The sequence below is a fragment of the Lagenorhynchus albirostris genome, chromosome 4, assembly GCF_949774975.1.
Source record: "Lagenorhynchus albirostris chromosome 4, mLagAlb1.1, whole genome shotgun sequence".
In the NCBI taxonomy this organism is placed as follows: domain Eukaryota; kingdom Metazoa; phylum Chordata; class Mammalia; order Artiodactyla; family Delphinidae; genus Lagenorhynchus; species Lagenorhynchus albirostris.
Genome location: NC_083098.1, coordinates 114593630 through 114612694, shown reverse-complemented (window position 1 = coordinate 114612694; position 19065 = coordinate 114593630). Strand labels below are relative to the sequence as shown.

General features: G+C 40.6%; 1 protein-coding gene across 1 annotated transcript in view; it reads right to left on the bottom strand.

Annotated features, from left to right (window-relative positions):
* ARHGEF38 (Rho guanine nucleotide exchange factor 38) overlaps positions 1-10797 on the bottom strand; it is a 154208-nt gene extending 143411 nt beyond the window's left edge. Inside the window, exon 1 of the mRNA XM_060147371.1 lies at positions 10602-10797. Coding sequence (XP_060003354.1) covers positions 10602-10797 — 196 coding nt within the window. The remainder of the gene's footprint in view (positions 1-10601) is intronic.
* Positions 10798-19065: the final 8268 nt, after the last annotated feature.

Sequence of the window (19065 nt, the reverse complement as noted above, 5' to 3'; positions counted from 1 at the left end):
TATTTGACTATTCCAGGTACCTCTTTTAAGTGGAATCCTATAATACTTGTACTTTTGTGTCTGGCTTATTTCACTTAGCATCATGTCTTCAAGATTCATCCTGTTGTAGCATGTGTCAAAATTTCATCCCAAACTGTTTTGTTCATGGGTCAGTTAAACTGTTTTGAGGACGTACCTCCAATGCATGGGTAGTATTAATGTATCACATACATGATAAAGAATACACAAAATAGATGTTTTCAAAGGATAAGACTAAAAGATTAACTTATTTTTTTCTTTCATAATGAGTTTTCTTGAAACCCCTCTCTGGGCTGCCTGTACCTCTGTTTGGACACTACTGCTAGAGAACACGGAAAAGCATTGCGGAATATTAAGCAGAGGAGCAATATAGTTTGACACTGTGACCCAGCTTCCCATCAGACATTCTCCTCCTGCTGTGTGCTCTATAGTTAGTGAGGAGGGGCAGGTTTCAAAGACTAGATAATTCAAATCATTAGGTTTGTATTTTTAGAGTGGAATATTCTAGTGAATCTAAGTGAATCTCATTCATTGTAATTGCATATCATTCTAACTTCATTCCACATAAAACATTTTGTTGAAAAACATAAAATAACACAGGTACTGGAAAGCACTTACCGGTCACTGTTGATTTTAAGATTGCAGGTGAATGTGCTGGTAGAATTTAAGGGTATCTTGATGTTTTGGAGTATTGTTCAAAATTGTATCAAAGTCAGCCTATTCCTTAAAAACAAACCACAAAAGAGGTACTACTAAAATCTGGGGTTAGAACAACAGAGATTGCATAGTGGTTGAAAAAGCATGGACCTTGGAGTCAAGTAGACCTCAGTATAACTCTGACGTTACCGCTTACTAGTTGCGTAACGCTGGGCAAGTGTCTACACCTCTTGTAACCTTAATTTTATTATCTATAAATATTTGACAATAACTTCTTAGCAAAGTTGTTAAGAAATGATGTAATGTACCCACATGCCTAGTACAGATGCTAGCTGTATTGGTGTCATCTTTTTCAGCTATGAACCCCAGACAGGAAAACCAATTTTATTACCTTGTTCCATGCACTAGGACATGTTTAATCCCTCTTTCTGGAATGCCCTCTTCCTCCCAGAAAAAATGCAAACTGGATTTCAAGATTCAGATTTCAGTGTCTCTTATTTTGACATTTTAGAGGTCCAATTAAGCTCTTTCTCATCACAATCCCTATATTGATTTACTTGTGTCTCTAATATATTAATAACCACTAATTTCGGGTCAGTGCTGTGATGAGCTGACCAGTTCCCCTTCAGGAAGAAAAGGACTTCTTGCCCCACTGCTGGGAGTGTCACCAGCAGACAGCTCCTTTTCAGGAATTATCTCAGATGAGAGCACCTCTCAGGTCATGCTCCCTTTCCAAGATGGCCCCATCCAGTAACTTGAAGGGTGATGATATAAGGGCCCAGGTTCTTCACAGCACTGTGACAAGTCCAAAGGATCATCTCATCTTCAGAACTTGCCTTAGAGTTGGCTAAGGCTTTCACTGAGACCAGATCACAGCTCAAGCTCTCTCTCTTTCTCCCTATCTTCTGCCTGTCCCTTCTCTTGCCCAGGTGGTGATCATAAGAACATTCCCTAATAAACCTCCTGCACCCAAATTTCCACCTCAGAATCTGCAACTCAGGAACCCAAACTGCAGCCTTACCTCAGGCACTTATTGCTACAATCATTGGTTCACTGCCTGTCTCACTCCATAGGCTGGGTTCACTTCTGGTTACTTTTATATTCTCAGGATCTAGTTAGTATTAACCATGTATTAACTTGTTGGATAAATGCTTGTTGGATAAATTCCTTAAAACTGAGATTTCATTTTCTTTGGCCAAGGAACTCTATTTTCTTCTTTAATTAAGTTTATTTATTTATATTCCCTATTTTTACAGAAAAAGAAGTTAGAGGAGTTAACTCAAAAATTGACTCCAATTAAAGAGTGGGGAAATGGGAATGACAGAATTGTAAAAGCCAATATACCAATGATGCAGATCAATATAGTTATAATGAGTCATGGAATCGTTTTAAATCATTGAGTAAGTAGTCTTTGAGCTGAGCATCTACCATATACCAGGCACTGCTTAAGTGTTAAAATAAGACTAACTCTCTACTCCCAAGGAAAATTATGTTCAAGTGGAAGAGAGGGGCAAGATAGAACAGAAAAGCATAATTCCAGAGAGCAACAGGTAGTATGAAGGTCACTGAAAGGCATTAGAAAATACCATCCCAAAATATACCTCTCTGGCATGTTGATAACTTTGAACTGAAGGCAATTGAGAAGCAGTGGGTTCAGGAAGAGCTCTCTGCCCTCCCTGTGTCAGGAAGAGGAGAGAATTCTTATCACTGGAGATGGGGAGTTGACATCAAGATGAGTCTGTACAAACAGATCTTACTGAAATAACACTTATATTCCATTAGTTTCCACCATATGTTTCCTGTTCACTTCCCCACAGTTTAATACCCTTAGCTCAAACCCCCTTTTCCTTTGTCTTGCCACATTTCCACAAGTTATCACTCTTTGTTAAAATGATATATAAGCCCCTGGGTCTAACTGCTTTGGGATTCTTGCTTCTTTCTATGAAACCCTCTGTGCCATGTACAAATAGTAACATCAAATAAAAATGTGCATGCTTTTTCTCCTGTTATTCTGTCTTTTGTAGGTTCTACTCACATGTCCCAGCCACAGAACCTAAGAGGAGAAAGGGAAAGTCTTTCTTCTTCTACACCACTGTAGGTAGAATGGTCAGGAAGGACTCTCCCAGAAGGTGAGCAGAGATCTCAGTGATGAGAATCCAAACGTGCAGATATTTGGAGGAAAAAATTTGGGGGTGGGAGGGAAGTAGCTAATAAAAGGCGAGGCATTAGGTACAAAACTGACTCTAAGTTTCAGGCAGCTAAATATATACACTAAATTGCTTGTTATTATCTGGAAAGGGGGCATATTCTAATTCTTAAGAAGAGCCAAAGTTTTTCCTTGAATAAAACTGGATGGCACTGAGAGAAGTAAACAATGTCTTCATCAACTATTTCACAACAAAGACAGAAGCAGAAATCTGTGCCAACTTTTATAGTGACACTGGAGACCTAACATCGAAAAACATTCAGGAAAGACAAGTTCTGTGAGGGGTACAATGGCTCAGCGTGCTTAGAGCAGCAGCTAGATGACGTGACCTTTAGGTTTTCTTCTTTACGTAAGAGCTGGATGTCAGACAGTCAAGATTATATTTGCTCTCAAGGGTCTCAGTCCAGGTATCACAGAGTATTCATTTCTTCTCTGACTCATTAATCAAGAGAAAAATTGTTTAGAACAACCTGGGACAAAGGTTTTAATCATAACACTCTATTTTCCTGCTGCATTTAAGACTCACAATTTAGGCTGACTTCATAGAATTCTATTGAAATATCACCTACCTAGGTAAAGAACTACTTGTTTCCAGTATATAATTCCATTCTTTTCATTTGCAAATGTATACACCACCATCACCACCACCGATTGCTATAAAATAGGGTTTTCAGTTTTGTGGATGCATGTTAAGTTTTATTGAGATACCAATAAATGAAACAGGCATAAAATTAAGGAAATAGTGTCAAGATATCCAAGGAAGTGGGAAATGGAGATGATTAAGCTATTACAACAGGGCAGGTTTGCTTAACCTAACTTTGTAATTTTGTTTCCTGACAATTAAACCAAAAGATAGCATTTATTAAACAGCAACAACACACCAGCAGAGGCATGTCACAATAATGCCAGAGAAAGAACATGAATTCCAAAGTAAAAAATTTAGCAGGTCGAGTTTATCATGGTAGCAGAGGAATGTCATCACATCACAAAACATGTACTGCAACCCTCAAAGTGCTTTGACTTCTCATTACCAATATACCCTACAGATAAAATACCTACTAAGTCAATGAATGAGTTGCATTTAATTTTGCAGATATTTAAAGCACCTATGATCAAATCCAAGCTCTACCACCTGAAGGAGTTTAGGACATGCCGCCCCCAAATTTGTTACTTTGGTACATTGATAATTTTGAGCTGAAAGCACTTGAAAAGCAGCAAAGCAGGGAGAGGCTTTCTCTGCACTCCCTTATCTGCCTAGAGACAGATCCTCCAAAAGGAGCTCAACTGTCAACCAGGGGACGCTGACTCCTCTCACAGGACAGGAGACTAGAAGTGACATCACAGCCAGACAGACTTTGTCACCAACTATTTCGTATCCCTGCGGTTCTTCTAAGGGCCCATTCATCTTTCCTAAAATTATTTACTCTCCCCTAAATGGTCTACATTTCTCCTCTCCTTCCCCTATTAAGATAGTATGTAAGCTCTCTAATCCTAACCTTTTTTGAGTTATTCACTTCTGTTTTCCTGTGATGCTCACGGGCATGAAACATTCAAAATGAATACCCTCATATACTTTTTCTCCTGTTAAGCTGCCTATTGTTTGTTTAGCTCATAGGCCCAGCTATTGAATATAGGAGGGTAGAGGGAAAGTCATTTCTCCTTTATACACCTATTTTTTTCAACTATAAAACCCCAACTGAAAAGGTGTTGGGATCAAATAACAATGTGTGAAAGCCCCTGGCTGACACGGCTTCTGGCGGATGACAGTCACGATGTCTTTCCTTCCCTCCGCTTCCCTTCCTTTCCTCTTTCCACAACCTAGTATAATAAGAAAGCTATATCCTGAATGTAGATAACAGTCATAAGTAGCCTCCTTTTTGGGCCTGGAGCAAGTGTATAAACGGAGGCTGCACACCTTATCTACATATTTAAAAGTTGTAAGTCAAGCTGGCAAACTGTTAAATAAAATATGTTATATCCTTCCATCTTGAATAAATATACCTTCATAACAATCTGGAAGGCCAAGTTCAAGATTAGATTTCTCAGGTCCTTTAGAATTTCATGCCAAAATTTAGCAGGAGGCCCTGGGCACAATCCTTCTCCCCAGTCATGAGGCCTGTATCCCTACCCTTCCCTCTACCAGCTCCTCCACCCACAAAGGGCCTGGTAGGCATGGTGTGAACACCCCAGCATGATCGAGCTCCAGACACACCTCCAAAACCGACTGGCCCTGGAGCCAAAGGGTGTGCCCACCAGCAACCATAGTCTGTCCTAAGGAGAAAGGGATTGGGAAGAGGTCCCATCAGGCCTTGGTGGCAGTGATTAGGACCAGTTGAACAGAAAATTCCATGGTCCCAGATGCCCTGAACTTAGTCTAGAAATGAGGTTAAGGATCCCAGGCAGCCAGGAACCTTGGCCCCAAGGACTCCTCACCTGCTTGGTGGAGAGGGGGCCACAGGGGGGCACTCTAAAGCTCCACCTGAAACCAAGTCTTGCCTGGTGCTCAGGGTGATACTGCTGACAAGTTTAGCAATTCTTGCAATAATCCACCATCACCAGGAAATCAATACCCACAGAAACACTGAAGTTAATATGATTAGGGTATCAAGAAAAAGTAATTCTATAAAAAGACCGTTTTCCCTTTTCCTGTATCAACAGAAGCAAAGATGAATGTAGCTTGAGTGCTTTTCTCTCACTCATCTTTTTCCCAACTATATCACTATTTTAAGATTCATTTCTATCTGTGCTTAGCACACCTGAATTTTCTCTCTCCCTCTTCCTCTCCTTCCTTTCTTCCATTAGCTCATCCCTCCCTCTTGATTTCTCATCTTGTGTTTTGATAAACCATCATTTTTATGGACAAAAAATAGAATTAGAAGCTGTGTTTGCTACCTTTAAAAAAGTTATATCTAGAGGTACATCAGTTAAATATGGAAGGAATAAATTTTCCCATCACAATGTGGTAGTAGTGGAATAGCTCAAACTTTCTTGATTTCTGGGACTCACTTTATTTGATCCAATGTGTCCTCTAAAAACTGCAAAGTACCTTTACTGGAAAAGAAAGAAAGTAACATATCATGCTTCTTTTGGGTTTCTATGCATGCAACGAGAGAGAAGCTACTTAGCTTTAACAGTGCATTACACTGTTAACAGTCACATTACTGATCCAAGTACTTCCCATTTCACTAAAGGCAGGTAAAGGGGAAGGAGTTACTTTTACAGTACTCAAAGAACAGGCAGGAACAAAGAAGACTCATAGCACCAGGAGAGAACCATGCACGAACAGCTGGACAATTACTTTTATTCCACCCTTCATTACCCCTTGAACAAAAATCACCAAATTTTCCAGTGTTAACAGCTCATCCTCCTCACAGGTTAGTTTGTATTCTTAAAAATCATTACAAATTGGGCTTCCCTGGTGGCGCAATGGTTGAGAGTCTGCCTGCCGATGCAGGGGACACGGGTTCGTGCCCCGGTCCGGGAAGATCCCACATGCTGCGGAGCGGCTGGGCCCGTGAGCCATGGCTGCTGAGCCTGCGCGTCCGGAGCCTGTGCTCCACAACGCGAGAGGCCACAACAGTGAGAGGCCCGCGTACCGAAAAAAAAAAAAAAATCATTACAAATTAACTGTTCCCATAATCTGACCAAGTCTAACTTAGTCTTTGAGCCATTTGTCCTCATACTGCAAAATATCTTATTCCGTATAAAGTCCATGCAGGAGAGTGGCTCATTTATTGTCACCATAGTGAGAACATTTCAGGATTTCATAAAAACAACCAGTCAATCCTTTTATAATGAAAATGATATGATAGCCTTTGCGAAAAAGAAAACATCACAGACCTAACATGAATTGGAGATGTGATTTTTTTGTTGTTGTGTTATCTGCAGCTGTGAGGACATTTAACCCACCCACCCTCACTCTTTCACCTGATACTAGCAAAAATATGCACTGGCCAAAAAATTAACCAGAAGCTTAGCGTGGCCACAGAGGATAAAAGTAACTGACCAACTATCTTAGTCGATTTGGGCTGCTGTTACAAAAATACCATAAACGGGGTGGCTTAAACAACAAACATTTGTTTTTCACAGTTTTTGCAGTTGAGAAGTCCAAGATCAAAGTTCAAGGTGCTAGTAAGGACCCCTTCCTGGTGGACAGATGTCGGACTTTTCAAATCCTCACATGGCAGGGAGCAGAGAGGGAGGGAACAAGATCTCTCGTGTTTTATGAGGGCACTAATCCTATTCATGTGTGCTGGCCACGATTCCAAGGGCAAAGATGGAACAGTTAACGAGAAAGATAGGGTGCCTTTCATGGACTGGCGGGGGTTGGCGTGAGAGATGGGAGGGGAAATGTGTAGATAATAGACAATAAATAAGGAAACAAACAACATAATTTCAGACAGAGATAAGCCCAGTGAAGATGTTAAAATACCCTTCTCTCCCCATTCTGCACCTCCACCCCATCCCCACTTATCTTCTCTGAATGACAATGTTTTCTGACAACCTCTCCGCCCAATCCTGAATAGACCATTTCCTCCTTCTGCGGATGCCCTGATCCCATGTCTACCTCTCGCCTGCACCTTTATTGTATTTGTTTACCTGTCTTATCTTTCCCTACGAGACTTCAAGCCCCTTTGGAGTAAAGGTCAGACACTTTTTCTTAATGATTTTGTAGTTGTTATTCCTGGCACATATTCTGTTTTTTGCACACCGTATAACATATTCAATAAATGCCAATTAACTGAACAAACCTGTTGAAGGAATAAGGATGCCATTAACTGTAGCTAGCATTGAACTATTATTGTGCAACTTGAGGCTTAGTAGGAATGACTACATGGATGTGATCACAATCTTTTGCAAAGATTTTATGATAATCTCATTAGAATCATGTTCTATTGTTTAATTTAGTAGCTCTCACCCCCTGTACCATTTAAAAAATATTACAGCTTAGGATTCACACTACTAAAGCGACATCAGTCAGAAATTGAATGAAACGGATAAACTGTATAGTTAAGAGGTGAGCCCAGGGACACCGAAGAACGATGTAACATTTCCCAGAATCCTAGAGAACTTGCTTCCAGAGACAGAACAGTAAATTGTATTACTCAGATAGCAACACAGCACTGAAGGACAACCAACTAAATAATTTGAGGCTGCATTCCAGTATTGGAAAGCACACTGTGACCTCACGATGGCTTTGCTTCGGGGCCATCTGTCTGAGGGCTCTAACTAGCTCAGGTCTTTATTCAGTGCCTCCCAGGGAACTGCCAGTTCCAAGGTAGGCAGAGGAAAAACTCTTGGCATTGCAATAATAAAGAACCTCTTAAGGTGATTTAGGACTCATCTGCATGATAAAGGGTAGAGTACAGATGAGAGAGTGCAAACCACAGAACTGATTGCTTCCAACATTAATGAAAAAATGCCTTCTATTGTTGCCACACCAGTTACAGAAGAATCATACTAAAAGCTCTATTAGGCATTAGGTATCAGCCTTGGACTTTATTAAGAGTTACATCTTTAAAATGTTACTTATCAGGAGGCCAGCCTATCTTTACAGCTCTGATGTGCTTCTCTACGCTCCCTGATGATTTTTCTCCAGCACAGTCAGGTCTAGGACCATAGATTAACTCCTACGTCTTTCCTTCCACCTTCAGAGACAGGATCCAACAGAGCACAGGAAAACCACAAATCCAGCGGAGTACATAAGAAGGCTGAAGTCTTCTGCAAAGTAACCAACAAATATCTACTGTATTCTGTCACAGACTTATTTTTTTTTAAGCTAAGTTTAGGAAGAGAATAGCAAAAAGTATTCCCATTTTTATTTTACTAATGGAATATCTGGATCAAAAAGATGCTGAATTAGTGAACCTCGGAAAGAAGAAACATGTTATTAGGGAAAAAGCAGTAGGCTTTTCCTGAATTCCTTATTTGTGGTCTTTTCATCAAAAGACAGAAAAGAGTTGAAACAGATTAGTAGATTAGTAAATTTGGGCTAACACAAGGCAAGTCCTGTTCTAACATTATGGTACCCATCATTCCTAAAATTAAAAATAGCTACTATTTATGGAGCACATGCCATGTATCAGCCAATATTCTAGGTGTTTCATGTACTTATCTAATTTCATTCTCCCAATAACACTGTGTGGTAAGTATCATTATCCTATTTTCACAGATAGAGAAACAGAAGCTCAGAAATTTTAAGTGATTTGCTCAGTCTTATAGGTAGTAAACTGAAGAGCCAGGATTGGAAACCAAATATACGTGACTTTAAAATTTGCATTTTTTCCAGTTCATACATGGTCTTGAGAAAATTAATTTCAAAGCTCAAATAGTACCCCTTCCCCATTAAAAAAAAAACAACCATCTTTAAGGACAAGACTTGACTTTGCATTTTAATCCTGAGCTATCAGGATTTTTTAAAAGCATTAACTCATAGTAGGAAGCTTTAAAGATTTAATTTAAATGCATTTAACTTACTTAATTTAATTAATTTGCATCACTAAGTCCACGCACATTTTTTGAGGAAAGAGACCTTCTAATTACAAGCTTGTCTCATTGGTCGCTCTAGCCTCATTGTAGTTTTTCAATCCAGAATGACAGCTCATGGTAGGATTATGAGAGCTTAAACACAGTGTGCCTCAAAGTGGGAGAGACAGGTTCTGGGGGATCACATAATAGGTACTGCAGTGGCTACTTAAAACGTCGCACAGCATCCACATCAAAATGATGTTTGCTAGACCAAATGACCTTTGAGAGAAAGGGAGAAGTAAAAGAGAGGGTGGATGGGAAGGGAGAGCAATTCAGGGCCTGAGACAGGACATGTTATACTAACTGTGCCAATTATCTTATGATCATCACAAAATAACTGAAGTTATTTCCTCAGCGGTCATTCAATCTAAGCGTGCTAAACATCTCTTACCATATTTGCATGTTATTCGATTCACCCTAAAGGAATGAACACCTATGTGATTTTCAAGAAATCCTATTATACTATCCGATGACTATAACATCCCTTATTTTCCCAGACATAATTGTAGTTTCAGGCCCCTATTTAATATAACCACAATCACAGTTCAGTACAATTACCTAGATAGATCTCCTGGTGTGACATCTTACACCTGTCTATTGAGATAAACTATCTTTTGTAGGTTTCTAAATCATTTGCTTTCTAGTGCTTCCCACGTCTTAAATTGGGTGCAGGAGGGAGAAGAAAAGAGGGATGTAGCAGGAAAAAAAAGACATGACAATATTAAGAATAATTCAGAATTGGCTTTTTTGGTTTTTTTTTTTGTTATTATTATTATTTTTTTTTTTTCCGGTACACGGGCCTCTCACTGTTGTGGCCTCTCGCGTTGTGGAGCACAGGCTCCGGACGCGCAGGCTCAGCGGCCATGGCTCACGGGCCCAGCCGCTCCGCGGCATGTGGGATCCTCGTGGACCGGGGCACGAACCCGTGTCCCCTGCATCAGCAGGTGGACTCCCAAACACTGAGCCACCAGGGAAGCCCCAGAACTGGCTTTTTAACTATGGAAGGACATAATAAATTTCTCCTACAACTTGTGAATTACTTTCATTTTCTTATTTTCTTACTTTCCTCCTTATAGAGGAAGGTAATGTTTGATTTTCTCCTCTGCCTTAATTGCTTCCTTTGCAAGTGCAAGAGTAAGAGGAAAAGAGCTGGGAGTGCAGGAACCAAGGCCATGGGTTTCTTGTAGGTTACCTTGTAATTTCTGGTTGTACTCGGTCCTGTGAGACTGGCTCCTCGTCAAGGTACCAGAGTAGTCCCCAGGAACACTGCTCTCAACCACAGGGACAGTCTTCCTTCTCTCCAGCATATAGAGCCTGGGCCTCGGGAAGGGCAGGCTCTTTTTCCTGGTGCCCATAGTTTCTTTCCCGGGGGCTTCTTTGGGCTCCATGGGAGGCAGAGACCAGCTCTAGGGGCCAGCGGGCAATGGCTGGCTGCTAAGGGGCCTCAGGTAAATGTTAAAGCCGCCAGCCCGAGGAGCTTAACTGCCCCCTTCTAACCAACCGGCTTCACTCCAGGGTTACCTAGCTGTGACTGCCCTCCACGGAGTCCCAGGGCTCCACCCCTATGAGGTCATTCTTTTTTATACCTAGAATCCAACAGGGGAAGCTGCCACCTGTTACCTGAGAGACCTGCCGAACCGAGCTAGGCAAAGCAGGGACTGCGCTGCAACATGCTGCTGAAGCAAACAAACATCCCATTGTGTGGGCCGAGGGCTGGGAGTCCGGGGAAAGGAAAGCGAACAAGGTGAGGCGGGAGGAGGGGAAGCGCGCGTGTGTGTACCCAGCGGCTTATGTGTTCAGTGTGGGCCGCTGGGTGTGTACAGGTGCGCTGGGACACTGCGATGCGGTTCTGCTGCCCCGAGCCAGAAGGGGCTCGGGGGTGACTCTCAGCTAGAGTCACCCACACATGACCGCGGAGCTAGTGTGGAGCCATGAGAATTTGCATCTGCATCACAACAGTGGGGACAGGATCTTTTTTTAAGGATTACTGTGCGCCCTCAAAGTCGTGCTTCCGCCTTTAAACACCGAACATTCAGAGATTATTTGCTAAAAACGTACTTGCCCAACCCTGATCCGCATTCCTGAGGAAACAAGGGTTTGCACTGGAGAGGGGTTCGGCTGCAGGAGCCAGAGGAGGGAAAGGTCTAGAGCCTTTCCGATTTCTTGCTCTCCACGTGCTGCCCTAGCCTGAAATTAGTCTTTTCAGTCCCAACCCCGTCCTTCTGGGTCCTGATCCTTGGGAAAATAAGCACTGGGCCAGGGTGTGATTTCTGTAAGATCTTTTCCCGACCCTCTCGCAGATGGAGTGTCCGAGAAAGGCAGCTCACCTTAGGAAAATAAGAGGAGGGAAAATGTTTGAAACTGAGAAGAGACACTAGACAGTGGAAAGGCCTGGGGGGCGGGGAGGAGAGTAGAAAGGCAAATAGTGACAGGCCTTTCATTAGTTTTTTTGAAGTTGTTTTCCTCGTATTTACTGAGATTTCTCAAGAGGAAAATTCTCAGAAGCTCTTGGAATATGCCAAGTGTTTTGTATGCCCTTGTTAAAGAAAAGAGAGACCCTGAGGAGGAAAATAGATTCTTTTTTATTGCAGTGGGACTGCCAAAATCTAGCTTTGTGCCGTCCACTCTGAATCATGGTTAACTCTTGTTAGACAAGGTTTATAAATGAGGGAAAAGAGGGAAAAACCATTTTTCAACTCAGGATGTGTGGGCTGAATACAATTTGCATAATTATCTTAGAAGATAAATGACAAATCTTCACCCACTATAGAGACATCTATATATAGCTTGGCATATTGAATGGCTGTATTTAATATAATTGATAGTCTCTTTTTTTTAACAAGCCCTCCCAAATACATTTAATAAATGCTTTTCAAGGCACATTCTCTGCGAAGATGTAAAATCAGCTTTTTTGATTCACATTAAAAATTTCTCAATTGTATTCTAATATTATATATACATATATGTATATGATATGTTTGTGTGTATTTGCCTGGTTAATAACAGACATATACTCTTAAATATAGTACTACTGCAAAATTGTGCAATTAAAAATACAGGACTTATGGGAAATATGGGGTTACGGTTAGAGCACTCAAAAACTTTGTCAGTGATCCATTTTTTAAAAAAAGATAAAAAACTAAAAAAAATGGTAGCACAGTTTTACATGTGATAAATGGTTAAGAAATACAGAAATATTACAATAAATGTGGCACTTTGTGTTGAAGAAGCACTGACCTTTGCTTGTGGAAGTGGGTATTAGAAGGGTTACATAATAAAATGATGGAAGCAGTGATATTTGAAATCAGATGGAAATGTACGTCACCAGATGTGGATGGGTGTGGCTAGTCCCACAGGCCATGAACTGAAGTCGCTGGTAATCTTGAGGGGTGTTCACGTGTGAGTTTTATGTCCTCCCCTGTAGCTCAGGGCACCTGGGTACAGTTTTCTGCATTCACCTAGTGTATAAAGTAGATGAAATCACACATAAGCAAATGTGAAATTGTGTTATGCTCAAACAGTTCCCTAATATAAGAGTTTTGTTGGAACAAACTTATGTTTTCAAAACAAGCATTATAGCAGAACTGACTGTAGTAGCTTTATTATATTTTAGAAACTTCATCAATTGAGAAGATACATAATATAGCTACCATGAATTCAGTAGTAAATATATTTTTCAGTTTATTCACAATAGTTTCTGTGTTAACTTTAAAAATAATAGGTAAATTCTTTCAAAACCACCTTTTAATCAGTCAGGAATGGCGCAGACCTCGTTAGTTGTTTTCTCAGTATTCATTCCTACCACCTCCCACTCCATGTGATTCATGGCCAACAGACACTTATTTTGTTCAGGGTAACATTAGGCTGGGCCAATCATAATGATAATTTTGTGTCCATTTTCTAGTCTCTGTTGTCACTAGAGGTGGCCAGGTAATCCTAGTCCTGGCAAGCGAGACCTCAGTGGTGGTCTGCTAGAATGAGGGTAGGAGTTGGTTCTGGGAAAGCTTTTGCTTCTCTAATAAAAGGTGTAGAAACAGCTGGCTTCAACCTTCCCCGTTTGTCCAAACTTGATCACAGGTATAATGCATGGAGCAGTTGCAGCCACCTGTGTCCATAAGAAAAGACGGGAGAACCATGAGCTCTGATAACATTGAGCTATTGAACCAGTATTAGTGGCCATCCACCTTTAGAGTTTCTGTTAAGAGGATAAAAAAGGACCTCCCGTCCTAAAGCCATTGTTAGTCGGAGTTCTTGTCAGTACGTTTCTAAGGAATTCAACAGAGAGTGCTTGATATAAAATGAATTCATAGTTCTTTTGCTTATGTATTTGACACTGTTCAAGCCAATGTGTTTAGAATCACCAGCATAAAACATGGTTTACCTTTGCTGCCAATAAAAACAGCTGGGTTAAAAAGATTTTGGGTGTCTTGTCACTGAGGCATTTTCTAGAATATGAATGAGACTGGAGGAAAAAAGCCTTCTAATTTGTCTGTTTTATATTTTATGACAGAGGTACAAAAGTATTTCCATACAAGGATTTTATATTACTTAATGAAATATTGATATTAAGACTCTTAAATTAATTTTACTGGGAGTAAAGAGCAAGCAGTTCATGGCTCATTATTTAAAAAAATACTAGGTAGTGAATCCAAGCTCAGTTTTAATTTTGGCTAAATCAGCTTCATGACACTACAAGTGACCTAGTTTCTCTCAGTCCCAACTTCTTCATCTGCAAAAGCTAATAATGAGTTAGCCATTAGTGCTATTCAGTGAATATATTCACAGAGTGCTGCACTGCCCTGCACCCTTTCAACTTAGGTGTGGCTGTGTAACTTGCTTTAGCCAAAGAAACTGATTAAAAGTGATGTGTGACCTAAATGAGGAGGAAATCCAAAAAAGAGGGAATATATGTATACGTATAGCTGATTCATTTTGCTGTGCAGTAGAAACTAACACAACATTGTAAAGCAACTGTACTCCAATAAAAAAAATTTTTATTGTGTTACTTCTGGAAAAGTGTTAAGAACAGGTGTGTGATTTGCTACAGCTTTCTTTCCCTTGTCCATGGTGGCTGGCAAGATTCCAGGCAGTGGATGAGTCCTGGAAGAAGGATGATTTGGAGCAGAGCCCCAGTCACCCCATAATGGTTGTGTAGTTTGAGCATGAAAGAATTCTTTGCTCCTTTAAGCTACTGAGACTTGGGGCTGTATTTTTCTTTTTTTACTACTTCAACATAAACCTAGACTATCCTTATTGATGTAGGGTGTAGAGTAAATGATACATAAATCTTCTTCTGCTCTGGCGTTATACGATTTCCAGATTCTAAGATCCAGTGCTATTAGGTTGTAAAACTCCTAATTCCAAAACAGAAATCACATCTCTTGAATATAGTCATAAATAAATTGGACTGGAGGAAGGAAAAGAACTTACTAGTTTAAGTTAGGAACTTATTATAGGAGTACAGGCAAGAAATGCCTGGACTAGGGTAGTGGTGGTAGGGATGGAGAAATGCTAATGGATTCAAATACATCTTAAAAGTTGAGCTGACAAAACTTGTATATAGTTGATTGAGGCTAATGAGTAAGAAGAGGAATGAAGGGTGAATTCCAGGTTTTAATAGTGACTAATTGAGAGGATATTGGTGCTATATGCTAAAACAGGAAGAAAGAAGGACAAGGGGAAGAGGAAGTTTGGTGGGGTTGTCAAGAATTCCATTTAAGAATAGACTAAGTTTAAGATGGCTGTAAGATATTCAAGAGAAATGTCAGCTAGACTTTGGATTTGTAAATTTGGTGTCACTATTTAGATCTTAGATTAAAAATTGGGAGTCATCATAATATATATAATATTTAAAACCATGCATTGATGAGACCATTTAGGAAGAAAATATATCCAGAAGAGAAGGACCAAAATCAAGCTCTGAAGAACTCTAAGTTTGAAGGTAGGGTTGGAGGAAACCCAGCAAAGTAGGCAGAATAGCCATTGAGGTGGGAAAAAAAAGCTGGAGAATGTTGCATCACAGAAGTCTGGAAGCAAGTTTTTCCAAAATGAAGGAGTAGTCAGTCTGCTGAAAGGCCAAATCAAATGAAAATAGAAAATGATTCTCTGAATTTGGCACAATGTTGGTCATTTACAAACTTTTCAAAAGCAGTTTCAGTAATGGGGTAGAGGTATAAGCCACAATGGAAGGGACTCCATGAAAGGAGGTAAGGAAGTTGAAACACGTGGGAATAACACTTCTGAAGAAGTTTGCAATAATTTGTTATTATTAGGTAACTACTATATATAAGGATCATACCTAGGTAAAATAGTGAGGAAGGAAGAATCATATCCATATTTACAAAATTGGAAACAGGTTCAGAGAAGTTGAATAATTTTCCCAAGATGACACAACTCATAAATAATGGAGTAAAGACTCAAATTCAGGCCTTTCTTTCTGTTGTTGTTGTATTTTTGCGGTACGCGGGTCTCTCACTGTTGTGGCCTCTCCCGTTGCAGAGCACAGGCTCTGGACGCGCAGGCTCAGCGGCCATGGCTCACAGGCCCAGCCGCTCGGTGGCATGTGGGATCCTCCTGGACCGGGGCACGAACCCGTGTCCCCCTGCATCAGCAGGCGGACTCTTAACCACTGCGCCACCAGGGAAGTCCCAGGCCTTTCTTTTATAGCAAAGCCTGAGGTCTTAGCCACTTTGCTACATGTAAAGCGCCAGCAAACTGCCTGACACACAGCAAGTACGCACATGCGCTTTTCAGCATTAGAAGCATCTAGGAACAATTCTCATTACCTATCCTTATTCCTTGGGATGAATCTGAGGGATCTGAAATCTTATCTACATCTCAAGTGATTTTCACGCACAGTTAAACTTGGACAATTCCTGCAAGCATTCTCCTTGTCTCCAGCGTCTCTCTACTCCAATCCATCTTGCCCAATACCTCTTTAATTTCCTTTCTAAACCATAAATCAGATCAAGTCATTCTTCAGATTAAAAAGCTTGATGGATGGTTTCCCACCACATGTAGAAGGAAATCCAAACATTCTCTAGGCTTCAATCAGACTGTCTAGTTTCATTTCTGATTACTTACTACTCTAGTTATTGATTGCTGAATAACAAATCACCCCCAAAAGAGTTGCTTAAGGCAATGATTGTCATTGTGTTAGCACTCACAATTTCTGTGGGTCAGGAATTAAGGCAAGGCTTAGCCAAGCAGTTCTGGCTCAGGTCTCTCATGTCCTTGTAGGTGGATGTTGGCAGGAGGCGAAATAGCAGGCCGTCAGAACAGCTGCGGGTTGACCAGGCAGACTTCTCTTCTCATATGGTTTCAGAGCCTCTTTGATCTCTCCACGTGGCTAGTTTGGGCTTCCTTTCCAGCATGGCAGCCTAAGGGAAGTCAGATTGCTGACACTGTGGCTCAGGGCTGCAAAGGGGAGAGTGTCCACCCTTAAGACATATCCTATGAAGTCACATAGTGTCACTTCCGACCTAGTCTCAGAGCCTACCCAGGTTCAAGGAGAGGGAACACAGACCCTACCTTCTCAATGGGAGGAGTATCAAAGTCACGTTATGAGAAAAGCTTACAGACGGGGAGAAAGTGCCGTGGCTGTCTTTGGAAAATGCAATCTGACTCATATATACCCATCACATTCGCCATATTCTAGTCTCTTAGGATTGATTTTATTCAAGCTGTTTCTTTTACTTGGAATAGCTCTCCCCATCCTGTGAAGTCCTACTCATCCTTCAAGTCCCAGCTTAAATGTCCCCTCTTCTGTGACATTTCCCTTCTGTCCCCTGAGAAGAGTCACTCACACCCGCCTCTGGAATCACGTAGTGGCACACCTCTATCATAGCAGAGGGAGCTGTGTATATTCTGTGATTTGTTAGATTATGAGCTCTTCAGGCTATTTGCCTTTGAAATCTCATAACTAGCAATATGAGATCAATGGATGTTTGTTGCCGTGGGGGTCAGGAATAGCAGCTTAAGGTCTTGTGCAACCTGCTAATTCATGGGGACAGGCTTAGCTGTGAGTCACAGTATTTTTTTGTTCTCTGTCTGATTAGTACTTTCCTTCCCAGAAAAGGAGGGTATAGATCTGGAAACAAAGGAGAAGATCAGGGAATATTAATTCCTCAAAGATAAGGTCATTAATGCATTTGTGAGATGACCATAATGCCAGTTTTGAGCGCTCCCTATTCAACTATAAATTGTTCACAGTGACCCGGTTATCTTGTAGGTGTGTTTTTATACCCACCTCTATGCTTCCTGAAAGCAATAATTTCTGTCAATGCACTGACCAAGCAGCAGCATAATGATCCTGTCAGCAAACAATGGATGGGAGCTGAGGTTTGGAAGGAGGTAAACCTTCTAATGTTTTTATCCTTTTGACTGAAGTAATTTTAGCAATGATATATGATCACAGTTGGGCCCTTGTCTCAGCTGTAATGAATCATCCATTACAAGATTTTCAAGGTTGTCAGGGGGGAAATCTATCTTGGGAAAGGGAAGAATCTTTGCAAGTGCCTGAGATAGCCTGGTTATGACCAAACCCAGCTGCATAAGCAAGAAAAAGTGTCAGTGGAACCTTTGAAAACCATCTATATAATGATGCCAGAATCTAAGTCAGAGCACTGGGTTCAATTTCCAACAGTCTGTGCTCTTCAGACTACATCTAACAGTTATTCCAGCAGAAGAGCAACTTGGGTCAAAACAATCGATACACGAGATGAGCTATTCTCATTTTCCAGGGAGAATCCAGAAGACTTTTTTTTTTTTGCCCCCTCTCTCCAATTTCTCCCATCTTTATTCCCTAAAATCTGGGCTTAATTGGTGTTAACTAGCTTCTAAGTATGAGATGGTACTATAGAGACTTTTAATTTTAGTTGTAAGCAGCCAGCTTTCTGTTTCTTTATTGTAAATATGAATAATTCAGAAACCATATATTGAAAAATAAAATCTTGATATTATAGTTGAATATTTAAATTTACTGTCATGGCACCATGTTTCCTATGCAGGACTATAGGCTGCAGATTCATAATACATGGCCATTAAATGATCGTAGAGATTCAACTTAAAAGAAATGATCTTTTGTTCTTCTACCTCCAAGGCATTTTCTTTTTTATTTCACTTGTTTTTCATTTGTGCAGAAACCTGTTTGTTGTAAAAGCTCAGTATATTGACTCCAGGCAGCTGCTCGTGCTTTCTCAGTTCGGAGGTGAAAAGCAGTAGTGGTAGATAGCTAGGAGAAAGAGTGTATTTTTAATAAATGTAGCAAAGACTCACATAAATCAGTTAAGCTAAGAAGCATTTTTTATGGATTAAGTGACCTCTAAAAGCACATTGGCCACTGAACTATCCAGAAACATTAGCCTCATGAATTCTGAAATTTCTCCATGACTCTTCCAGTTTCTCTCTTGCCATGGGATAAACCATACAGCCTCCCTGACTAAGTTTCTTCAGCTTTCAAGGCTGAGATTCAGATCAGACTCTGCATTTTATGGATCTGTATTGCTATTCCTTCAGAGAATATTATTAAATTCAAAATTATAGTATCCATAGCAACCATAACTAGGTCAGTTTGCACTTGGAGTAACAAATAACAGCAGAGCTTCTATGTCCTTTTCCAACCAGCCTCTGGGCTTGCAAAACTTTGTTAGTCTGCT